Genomic DNA, 12202 nt, shown 5'->3' on the forward strand with positions numbered 1-12202 from the left:
CACGCTGCAGTCTCTGTTTGTCCCTGATAGTGGCTCCAGCGTACCACACGGTGATGGAGGAGGTGAGGATGGACTCAATGATTGCAGTGTAGAACTGCATCATCGTCCGTGTTGGTTGGTTAGTTATGGCTATTGCCATAACTTGGCAATAGCCATAACTATGGCTATGCCACGTGTGTCTCTTAGATACAGTGAGTACCAAAATGCCACTGAAAATTTGTCACACTTTCTCAAGGATGATACAGTTTGATAACCTCGAGTCAAGACCTGCAATATGTGTGATGACAAACTAGCTGCCTTAAACTAGCCCACTGAATGAACAATGGGCTTTGAGGTCGGTTCCATAATCATTAATAATCAAGGAACTGACCTCACAGCCCATTGTTCTTTCAGTGGTGCTAGTTTCAGTCATTGTTCAAAGGTACTGTTTATAAGGTTGTGAAAATCCTGCAGTCAGCTGAGACTCAAAGTCGTCACTTAGAGGAGTGACAAAATGTTCCTCCCACTGAAGACGCTACGTCCAGATGAACAGAACTTTTGGGGATTTACTTACTTGGATGACTGAACATGCATCAAGACATAGCTCCCATAACAGAGGTGTGGGACAAGTGGGTAAAGGTTCTTCAGATTTTAGATTTTTAGTGAGTTTGGGTCATTTTTGACCCTAGGCGTGTACAGGACATGAGGACAACAGGAGGGCTAGAGTGTCTTCCTTAAAAGATGCAAAGCAACTTGTGATATTAACAATTTAAGAGACAATTTGGTCAAATACACTTACTTAGCACCTCCTAAACCCATCACTGTGCAAGCTTTAGACAGCCTGGAGGTGCTGTTGCCAGTACCCAGTACATCTCCGCATATTAAAAATGAGCCACTGACCTTGATTGCTTTTGGGGGGGAAAAACGTATTTGCCCATTCATTCACTTGTGCGTACAGCCTTGGGAGTGTGGAGGGTTAGTGCCAGATTACTGTATGTGAAAGCAGCCATTTTGTGTCCCCCTTTACTCTAGTATCCTAATTATGAAGCAGGAATGAGTCAAAGACATCAGCAGCAATGTGTGGACTAACTGAGTAAGTGGCTTCTCCTCCTCTTCCCCCACCTAGCACTTCTCTGCCCAACACCATTAACTCTCCTTTGCTCTGCTCCACTCTCAAAGTGAGCACCATGGAAGGGACAAAATGTTTGGGTTAAGTCAACCTGATTTTGATCTGTACAGGATTTCTTTTGAACATCAAGCGGGGGGGGGGCTAAATCCTCTTCTTAGGAGCCCCCCCCTTTCACCACCTCCACCTGTTCATTACCTTTATTCACAAAATATGCAACATTTTATTAAAGAGAAGTAGGGATTGTGCTGGTAAACATAAAGTTGTGTTCACTCTTTGCTTGGCTAACAACATATATGAATTAATTTGGGGACATTGCAATTACAAGTTTAGTCGTATTTTCTTTAATAAAAAATGCAGCAGTTATCAAGAATAATGTAAATTCATACAATGTGCCACTTAAAGAGTATATCACTACAGGGAGACATAAAAAGGTATTTTCTGGAGACTGTACAAATGTGACTTTGATCTGTAAGATGGGCAGCAGGGGGGTGGGGAGGTAGAAAAACTGAATAAACAAAAAGACAAAAAAATGTTGGGACAAAGTATGGCAGACAAGAGTGTTAAAGACATTTAAATCATATTACATCAGAGCAGTATAACCAATCATGCTTACACTTAAAAAAAAGGACACAAATCAAGTTTGTATATGTCACAGTTGGTGGAAAGGGAGAAATAAATGATGCACAATTTGGAAACATACAACCTGAGCTGGACATTCAGCAGAGTAAGAGAGTATTCTTAGAGTAAAGAAAAAAAAGAATAAATATAGAGTTTAAGGAATCATTTAGACAGTTTGGATAATATGCTTAATGCTTTTTTTTACTGAGACTTTGGAAGACTGATAGCACTCTTAGAGTTTTAAATGCAGCTAGAGATCGGAGGCAATCAGCCGAGCAAGCACAGAAATTAAGAGATGAATTCAATATGAACTAACTGTTATTAATAGGGATGAACAATGTACTAAAATCACAAGTTCAGAAAGACTAGCAGACATAGGCTAGCTCCTCCTAATTGTTTCCAGTCTCCAACTATCCTTGCGCTCTACCTCCATGTATAAAGGACAACTTATCCATTGGCTTGTATTTTGTCATATACTAAGCAGATATTAAACACTGCTAAATATGCAAAAAATGCAAAAGGTCATCTCTGGGAGGCAGTGCATACGAGCACTAGTTTCTGTTTGCAGAGGCTAGGTGAGGGGCAACCAATCAGAAGAAAGTATACTTTTAAGGAGCAGGAAGTTAAAAAACAGCCCAAAACAACAGCCCAAAGCATAAATAAATAAAATATGGATTGTTTTTGTGTGAATTCTGGTGAATAAAAATGTAGCTGGAATTATAGTCTCCCCTTAATTTAAAGGAGGTCAGCTTGTCCCAGAATCAACAAGAGAGCAAAATCTGGAGCTAGGAGAATTGTAGCAGTGCTGATAATAGAGCCAAATAGAGCCAAGTAGAGCTGACAGAGCCAAAAAACTAAACTAGGGTGACGAACAAAAAAATGCTAGATTGAGAGAAAAAAATGCTTCTAGTAAAAAGAGGCTGTCACAGAGATGGCTACAGCTAAGATCATATTAAAGTCATAAATGTATATAAAATGCATAAAAAGGACTACAAGCAGATATTAGAAAATATATTAATTTCTTTTAAATAAAATTACACTTATTGCCCTTTCTCAAAAGTGTACCTGACAGTGTTTTGCTTGGAATAACAGTCATGGAAGATTTTAGATGTACAAAAGTCTAGTAAGACAGAAGGCAAGTATGTTTTCCTTTCTCCTCTTTTCCCTGGTGCTGTGCTCTTTTACAGACAAACACATGTAAGTTGTCCACGAAGAAGAAATACATCAATCCCTTTGGTTTCTAATGGTCTAATGTTATAAAACCACTAAAGGAGTCCTGTTTGGCCGGTTTACTGATGTGCTGGCAGGACTGCTGGTGCTACGATGCTCCAAGCTCGCTCCACGTTCCGGTTTGGACCAAGGCGCTCCAAGTTGTGGCCATGGATGTGTGACCCAGACTGAGACCCTGATCAATGTCAAAGTCTTAGATTCCGGAAAGAAGCCTGCAGCCACAACCCGATCACATCTGGTCAGACCTGGAGCTTCCAGACCACAGCTGAGGTCTAAATCCAACCTGATCCCAGGCAGAAGCTTATTTTTAGCTCGATGCAGTTCAGGTATGGCGACACAGCAGCCAGGCACTGTTTTATTCCTGATTTACTTCCCAACACCGTCCCTGGCAAATATTTTTTTTAAAAGATAGAAAACCTGCATATTTTTGTCAAAGCGCTTCCCTTTTCTCCTTTTACAGTCAGTATGTCTCTCAGGAGTGAGTCCAGCTGACTGGAATCCAGTGTGTCTCTGTCTCCACTTTCTTTAGTGCCAACTGCAGCTCGCTGAAGGCAACATCGAGGTTGTCGTTGACTATAACCATCTCAAAGAGATGGCTGTACTGAGTCTCCATTGTCTGGGCCGTGTTCACCATCTCCTGAAAGTCTTCCTCCTGGGAAAAGAGGGAAGAGACAAAAGAGATGGAAGTTAAAAACACAAAACGATTAAAATCTCTTTCGTCAGTCATCCAAGTGACTGATGAAACGTTTCTCCCACTGAGAACGCTACGTCCAGATGAACAGAATCAACTTTTGGAGAACTTATTTTATCATTTATCATTCAAGTAAATACTGCCTTTCTAAATGAGCCCAGGTATCTCTTGGTAGGTTAGGGTGCTGTGTTTTTACTGGGAACACTTAACTTTAAATTGGACTTTAGCTCATTTTCACTGCTTGTATCTGTGATCTTGTTCTTTCGATCACTACCCAAAGTTCATGACCATAGATGAGGGGAGGGACATAGATCCACGGATGAATTGACAGCTTTGCTTTTACATGTTGTCATGATGAAGCTGTCTCTTACAGGGACTTTTGCCAGCAGTTCCTTCAGAATGTTTCTGGTGGTTTCTGCTTCATAATGGATTAGCTGTGTTTTTGTCTGCCCAGCTGTCTACCAGGTAAAAAGAACATTAATCTGAGCAGGAAGCCGTTTAAGGAACAGCAAGCTGGGTTTGGAAGATGAATAGAAAATCAGAGAACTTAAAAAGAAAAGATTGGTTTAGGATGATGCCTCTTCTGGGGGACCAAACTTGAGAAAAAGCACACCCGGGACTCGTTTATTTCCACTAGGTGGCCTAATTTCCACAAGAAGTTATGTAGCATCTTGTGCCTGTTTAAGTACTTTGTAACAGCATAGATAAATTTCATTGCACAGCAACAAAATACTGAGTCACAGTTTAGGTGAACGTTCCCTCTGTTTTTATTGTAATTCTTTTATTTGTAGCCTTTATACATTTGTTGCTTTTACCTTACAGGACTATAAATCTTTACGCATTTCAGTGGCATGAAGCAGCACGTGTCAGCCTCAGTATCCTCTTTTACAAGCAACCACGTTCTCTGCTGGACACCTGCTTTGTTGTGCCAATAAAACCCACCTGTCTTTGCGTTTTAAAAAAGTGTCAGAAACCAAAGAGATTTCCTCAAATCACTTTGAAATGCCTGTGGCTCTTTCAGATTGGGTGCCAGTTTCTATGCTAACCACATTACAGCTGGGATTTTGTATTACATCAGATTGTTTTGCTTGTATTCACATCACGCTTCCAGCCAGCTCGACTGAAACAATGAGACGACTGTTCCTCGGCCTTTATCATTAAAGCAGACCTGTCTCTTGCAAAGAAAAATACAGCTGGCGGTGGATTGAAAATGTCTGGGACGACTTGCCCAACAACAGCTTCCCTTCATTTAATAGTAAATACGAGATGGGTTTGGTTCTGTCAGTGTACATGAACATTTACACAGAGACTTTGTTTGTTACCTGGTTGAAATACAGCCCGCTGTCACACAGCTTTATAGAAGTATATTTGTATTACATGAGAGAATAACAGAAGATAATAAAGGGACGTTAAAACTGCAACAGACTGTTCACAACCAGATTGCTTCTGACAACTAAAGCTTATTGTTCTCAAGACCCAGCTGGGAAATAAGGAGCGGACTGAGACAGAATTATGTTTACCTGTGTGAATAATATAAGCTGATGCTGTGTCTGTATCAAGGTTTAACAAGCTGACCTTCAACCATAAATTCGCTGCATGTTCTAGGTGAAAGTGTATTGTACTCTAGCATTTTCCTCAACACTTATTACCCATAAATGCACTAAATTATGCCTCAATAAGTCGGATCCTATTATATTTTGTGTGAATATGACTTGACTAACTATCAGCTCTGGGCATATGTGTTGTAACTTTTTTAAACAGAGTAATGTTTGACCTTTTGATTTGACATGTGAGTTAAAGGTAAATCAACACATGTGGAAATGAAACCACTGGCTATCGACTGATGACAAATTAGCTTTTTATTAGCTTTCAAAAGTTTTCTAAATTCCTAAACAATGACCCCTTTGGCTCAGATGTCTGCTGCCTATACCAGAAGCCCTGAAATATTGCCAGTTGTTCTACAGAGGTCAACTAAAGTCCTGTGACTGTATCACTGCAGATTGCATGTGTGTGACTTGTAGTTCATCGTAATATAATTGCCAGAGACTGCTTATTTTCAGGTCATTTCAGATCGGGTCTGACTACCAGGCTTTTAATTTTTATGGGGTTGTGTTCGGGAAATTAATTTGTACCAGTTTGTAATTTCTCTATGGTCCATTCTGGTGTCAGTATAGAGTTGATAGAGCTATGACTAGAAATGTATCAGTGGAGTCATCAACTGATGTGGAATTAAGATCAGCTAATCTGCTGGAATTGCAGCTTAATTTGACTGCATGTCCTGCCTGAAGTAATGCTATGCTTGATTTGACAACTTTAGGAAGGTTTAACTGCTATATTAGCTCAAATAGGGCTGTTGAAACTGAAGAGAAATATTTTTATTTCACAGTATCACGTGAACCGTGCTTGAATGAAATGTACAGGATTGTATTCGTTCCTTGTTGGTCTTCAGAACGGCCATTTGCCCCAAGGCTGCACTTTGAAAACATCTGTTTGAATCAACCAAGCACCACGATGTACCTCAAGCAAAAAATACATCAGAACAAATCACATAAAACAGGTCGTGTGGACAGAGAGAAAGATACATTTAAACCCGACCAAGTCACAGTTACACAGTAACAATTTCCTCTTGCTTTTCTATCTCAACTTAAGCAGGGAGGTAATATCTGATTAACATACGATATAAACTATCAGCCATGTACAACCCACACACTAGAAATGCTTAGCTACACAGTAGTAATTCCCTGTCAGTGTCAACAGAAGGACTCTGTATTAAGCTCTTCAAATCTAAGCTTCAGATTTCAAAGTTTGAAGTTAAAGAATAAGTTTTTACCGTGAAGGGTTTGGTGGAGTCCTTGTCGTCTTTGCCTGATATAGTTTGGGTTTTCTTTCTGGTCTCTCTCAGTCTGTCGACGGTCGGGGGCTTCACGAACACAACGAAAGGTTTAAACTCAGCTGTTCGAAGATGCTTTATTAGCTGAAAAGAATAAAAGTGGATGCAGAGAAAAAGGAGTTAGGCATGTGGCAGCACATTAAGACGTAATCACAAAGTGTGTCACGTATGGTATAAACAGACTGTGAAAAAATTAATAGACAAAACGTTTAAAAATATAATCCTGTAAAAAAAAAGGTTGCCAATTCATGGTCCACTTGTAATAGTGATATTAACTGGATTATGGGGTTGTCACAAAGTCCAGTTTAACAGATTCAGTCTGCTGATTTCCAATCGAGAAGATATTAAAAATTAAAATCTTCCTTCTATTTTTAAGCAAAGACATTTTCTGCCTTAAGTTCCTCAGACATGAAAAGTTGAGGCTTTTCCTCCATTCTCTTGTAAACCAAATATATTTCTGTTTTGCTGAAGCATTAAATCTTAAATAACCTTTTAACTTATTGACCTCTCTAGAATGAAGAAGTCTTTGCATAAATGACTTATTAGTTGGACAGAACAATTAATAATGACCACAGAGCAGATGACTTCCCATCATTCTGAGTAAATCTAGAACTTTGAAATCATGTTTATAGTTTTTGTCATTTAAAAATGACTCACAAACACCAATCTGAGGGATAAAGATTACTCACACTAACTCATCACAGCTTTTAAATTCTTTTGGAAGATAGTGGAGGATATATATGTTTTTATTTATGCCTGATCTTTGTGTCTGTCTCTTCTTTGTGGTGACAGTTTTCTGAAATAACATGCCAATCTGGTACCTCAAGGGCCTTTCACATAGGATATGGCAAGTGCAGAGCTCTGAAACCCATTTGTTTCTATTGCTTGCGCCACTCAATAACAGTTTTAAAGAGCAAGTGCGCCGGTAAGAGTACTCTTCCATGCAAGGGTCAACGTTTAACTGGGTTAAACTTGGTTAAACTTTGACTGCTGCGACGTACCGTCGCACGACCAACAGAAACGAAGCAAACAGCCCTACTAAGTTCAACCACACAATGAATGAAAACAAGGAGGAAAAGTTGATTGTGTGTGTTTCCGAGTTCAACAAACTTCATGACACAAGTTGACATGCATACTGAGACTTTGGGAGGAAACAACACAAGTGTTCACTTGTGGGGACAGCGCCAAAGCTTTCTTTTTTATGGATGAGAAATAGCTGGTCCATCGAGTTTTCGACGTACAAGAGCGCAACAACCACTGCAAGACAAATTTTAGGCCACTCACTCCAGCTCGTGGTAGGTGCGCCCAATGTGAAAGGCCCTTCAGAAGTATGAGAGAGATGAGATTTGATTAGAGGTGGTGTCTGGTGTCTGGTTCTGGCATGATCATCTGACCTTCTTGCTATGCTAATAGCAGTGGGTCAAGACCCACAACTCACAACAAGATGGATAAAAAACTTAATGGAGAGGCAGCAGCGGAACCACTGGGAAACAGCTTCCATCATTCACTCAGTTGTTCAATAACTGAGAAATGGCATTACTGTGGAGGTTTATGGTGACATAAGCCAAAGAGGAAATCTTCAAATAAAGTAACAGGGCGATCTGCTTCTGAGACAGGTAGTTTCCAAAACAGGCTAAGAATACAATACAGGGATGGTGAGAAAGAAGGTGTCACTCACATGAGGCTGGACATCCAGCAGGCACACTTTCTTCTTTGAGAGGATTGAACGTATCGAGTCCAGACTTGTGCCGTAGAAATTCCCTTTGTACTCGCCATGCTCAATGAACCTGAGACATGAAAAGAAGAGTGATGAGAAAAAGCACAAACGCACATCTTTGGATGGACACATGGACAAAGTTTCAAATAATTATGTCAGTTTTTAGAAGAGTAATTACTGTAATCTGAGTTAAAGCTCAGGCCTTGTACCTGAGCTAAAAGAGGTTCTTTTAGACTGTGATGAGACAAGGATTATTTTTAACTGCATATATTGTCCAAGAAAGAAAATATAGATCTTGAAATGAGCATCAGGAGGACATTTTTAAACTAGTTTACATAAAACAAACAAACCTTTTTCCACTGTATTAGATATGTTAATTTGTGCTTTTAAGATTTTTTTATATATCCTCATAAGAGCAGGATTTTTTTTTTTTTAAACAGCAACTTTCAACTTTCATTTTTATAATTAATTTTCTACAATCACTGTGATTTCTGAGATTAGAGTTTTGAGAAATGGTGATAAACCAAAACAATTCATAATCGTTCTCTCCATTGTAGTAAACATTAAAGAAAGGCCGTTTGAAATAGAGACGTACAAACATATAATCTACACACAGCAGGATATCCAAAAAAGTTGTTCTCTTTTTTTTCCCAGGGAAAAAGTACTTTTGTTTTGGCCAGAGTATGAATATCAATTGTTCATCTCTGCTGCATAAAGTCTGAATGTGTGTTGTGATTGAATTCATCAGTTTTGCTTACTTGTTGTTTTGGATGTCCGTCTCAAAGAGCTGCTTGGAGATGAAGTGGTAATCCACACCATCGGTCTCCTGGTTCTTCTTGGGTCGACTGGTGTCTGAGTGAAAGAAGATGAAGATGGAAAGAGAGGGAGTGATGCCTGTGAGTCATTGCAATGAATAGTGCAATGCTCCTTGTGTGCAACAAGCAGAGAGACAGAGAGAGAGCCGGTGGTCTCCAAAGCTCCGGTTTTCAAATTAACAAAAAGAAGCAACACTTTTGGGCTTAACCCGAAACAACAGCAAGTGTTAAACATATCCATGTGTCCACTGGCAGCGATCAAACATTCAAAAAGAGCGAGACGAGACACTTTCCGATTCTCTTTCCTCTCAATGACAGCCAGGACCTGTGCCATACGTTTCCTATACGGGTCTGAATCAGACTGTCTGGGCTCTATTAAACAACAGCAGCACAGGTCACATTTGAGAACAATTAACAGGCTGTGTGGAGAGAAAAAGGCCACGCCAATGGGATTTTAATACCAGGGACATTTCAAGTGTCAGACTTTGGCTGGGGGGAGACAATAAAGTCATAAAACTTGGTTATAAGTTTTTTTTATCTCTCTATGTAAAGAAATATTTCAAATAGTGAGAACAGTGAGAATAATACAGCCACGTTTTTATTACATTTTATTTTATTTCATTTATGTTGCATCCTCAATTCAAGATAAAGCACAGAACGGAAGAAAGACAGAAACTTTAGTTTCGGCACACAAATGTTTAAAGGTTTCTTTGGGATGAAACAAAGAGAAAAGAGATTGTTGGGAACACCACATTTAATGGTCAGCGAATGAACTTCTATTCTATTAACTAGTATAAAACACACATTCACATGGGCTTAAATCAGAAGAGTGAAGTTATCTTTTTTCCCTTTTTTTGATTTAACCTTTATTTACACAGGTAGTCACACTGACACCCAATGTCTCTTTTACAGGACACTTACGTGGAATGGTCACACTGAAGTGCTGGGGGTCAGAGATCAACAGTTTCTTCTTCAGTTCACTCAAGCCGACACCCGTGGGTCCTACATACAAACATCTAATTATAAACTCAGCCAAACTCCTCATCACGTTATTATCACATCCATAACATGATATGAGACATTCAAACTGTCTTTCGTCTGTATTTGGTGGTTAGAGTTGCCGAGGTTAACTCAAGACCTCAAACACTAATGATGAGAATATAAATTCAAATGTCTAATAGGATCAAATGATGAACTAATGAAAATTTGTATCCAAAAGATCTAAAGTTACTTTCTGGTTATTCATATTCACTTCTTAGGAACAGATGATAGAGAAACATAATATTCAGCTTCTCTCTTGCAGAGCTGGGCCACCTTTATTGTTTCTGTCGTCTCTATGTGACAATGAGATTGAAGGTGAGGATTTTCATTAAATTCGGTATCCTAACAGCAACAGTGTGTGAGGTAAGCAGCGACATCAGAGTTTGAGAACTTAAATTTCTCTTCACTCACCTACTAGCACCACCAGCCTGTGTTTGTCTCCCCTTTGCCTGCGGTACGGGACGACTTCCTCGTACGTGGGCACGTCAGCCATGTCGTACATTTCACTCTTCTTCGCCTCGTACATGGACTTGGTGGTCTTTCTGTCTCTCCTGCTGAGGCGAAAGCTTCTCCTGAACCCAGCTGGAGGTCAGCATGAGCCAAAAGAGGAGACAGAAGAAACAGATCAATCAATACAAAAAAAGAAAATTCTTTGTCAGTAGTGTAAAATCCAGCACAACCGTATGTACACATACAAATACTGTGGACTTCAATTTATAGTTGTTTCAGGATCTTGGCAAACACCTCCACACAAACATTACTTTCCCCAGGTGACATCAAACAGGTGAAAACTCATCATAGGTCTATCATCATCCAAAATACAGTCCCTCTCTCCTCTTGCACCCACTGACACACTCACTAAAATAACACAGGTAACTAATTACACAACAACAACAACCATCCTGTCTTCCATACCAGTGGAAACTGTATTACACAGAGAGGATGACAATGAATGTGCTCCAAATTTTAGAACAAGTCAGGTATGGGTAAACGAAGCTTGCTCATTTGTTCTGGAAAGCCTCATAAGATGATCCAAACACAGGAACTGGCACAAAGTTCTGATCTCTACTTTGATTCAAAGCCCCTTCAGTAAAGTAGAAGTGCAAAAATGTGAAGGAAAAAGATGAGCATATTTAACACAAGCTGGGACGACGCACACTTACACACAGATACATACAGGAAGCGACTTTACTTCCACAAACAAACAGTTAAATGAAAACAGAAAGTTGGTGTAAAGATTGAAATCAGTGAATGAATCTAAGCGTCATCAGCTTAAATGTAAATTAATCTCTACACTTGATGTAACCTAACACTGACCACCACTGCTGCTCTGTATCAGCCCAACACAGAGCTTTACTGTGATTTCACCACATTAATGCAAGCTAACCTGTTTATTCTGCAAACATGATATCATAAAAACACAAAGTTAGTATGCTCACACAATGAAAATAGATCATTTGTCAAAACACATATGTGATATGTGATTAAAAATTATGACATGTAACCTTTAAATCTGCAGGTCATTAAATGTCCCAGAGCAGAGATCAGCTTTAAAAGGAATCTCTATCCTTTCTCTCCTGACCTGACTTTCTTATCTTTCTCCGTCTCTGAGTGAAGCTAGCTCTCTTTCTTTTCTCTCCTTGTGAAATACAGCAGCTGGACCTTTAACTAGCAACACACTGAGACCAACGGCACACAAACAGCTTGAGTCTGCTGATGTTTGTTGAGCTGATAGAAATGTTGTAGAAACATTATGTTGTGAAGCAAGGTTACTCCCTTTATGCTCATTCCTCTTCTGTAACACTAGCTACAAGCTGGCTAAAACATACAGACAAACGCACTTTTTCCGACTCAATTTCAGCTGATACTGTTGAGTCTAGAGTAACGAGCCTGTTTTAAAAATGATATTTGTGCAAAAATGTCGAGAATAAGAGTAAATACTCAGGTAAAGTACAGATACCTGAAGGTTCTACTTAAGTACAGTAACGAAGTAGCCTCTAAACAGTGCTTACTAAGGAGATATCATTCTCAAGTTTGCTGGCTGTAAAATCAGGAATCTGTTCATCCCAAAGTTGTGCTCAAGAATCACTCT

General features: G+C 39.4%; 1 protein-coding gene across 1 annotated transcript in view; it reads right to left on the bottom strand.

The window, feature by feature from the left end:
* Window positions 1-1433: 1433 nt before the first annotated feature.
* The window catches only part of mpp7a (MAGUK p55 scaffold protein 7a), a 24890-nt gene continuing 14121 nt past the window's right edge, over window positions 1434-12202 (bottom strand). Inside the window, exons 15-20 of the mRNA XM_013912786.1 lie at window positions 10522-10692; window positions 9991-10071; window positions 9013-9106; window positions 8216-8324; window positions 6478-6621; window positions 1434-3608 (exon numbers count right to left, since the gene is read on the bottom strand). Of these exons, the coding sequence (XP_013768240.1) occupies window positions 3429-3608; window positions 6478-6621; window positions 8216-8324; window positions 9013-9106; window positions 9991-10071; window positions 10522-10692 (779 nt within the window). The 3' untranslated portion in view covers window positions 1434-3428. The remainder of the gene's footprint in view (window positions 3609-6477; window positions 6622-8215; window positions 8325-9012; window positions 9107-9990; window positions 10072-10521; window positions 10693-12202) is intronic.

The sequence above is a fragment of the Pundamilia nyererei genome, unplaced genomic scaffold, assembly GCF_000239375.1.
Source record: "Pundamilia nyererei isolate P.nyererei 1_Seehausen unplaced genomic scaffold, PunNye1.0 scaffold00101, whole genome shotgun sequence".
Taxonomy (NCBI): Eukaryota; Metazoa; Chordata; class Actinopteri; order Cichliformes; family Cichlidae; genus Pundamilia; species Pundamilia nyererei.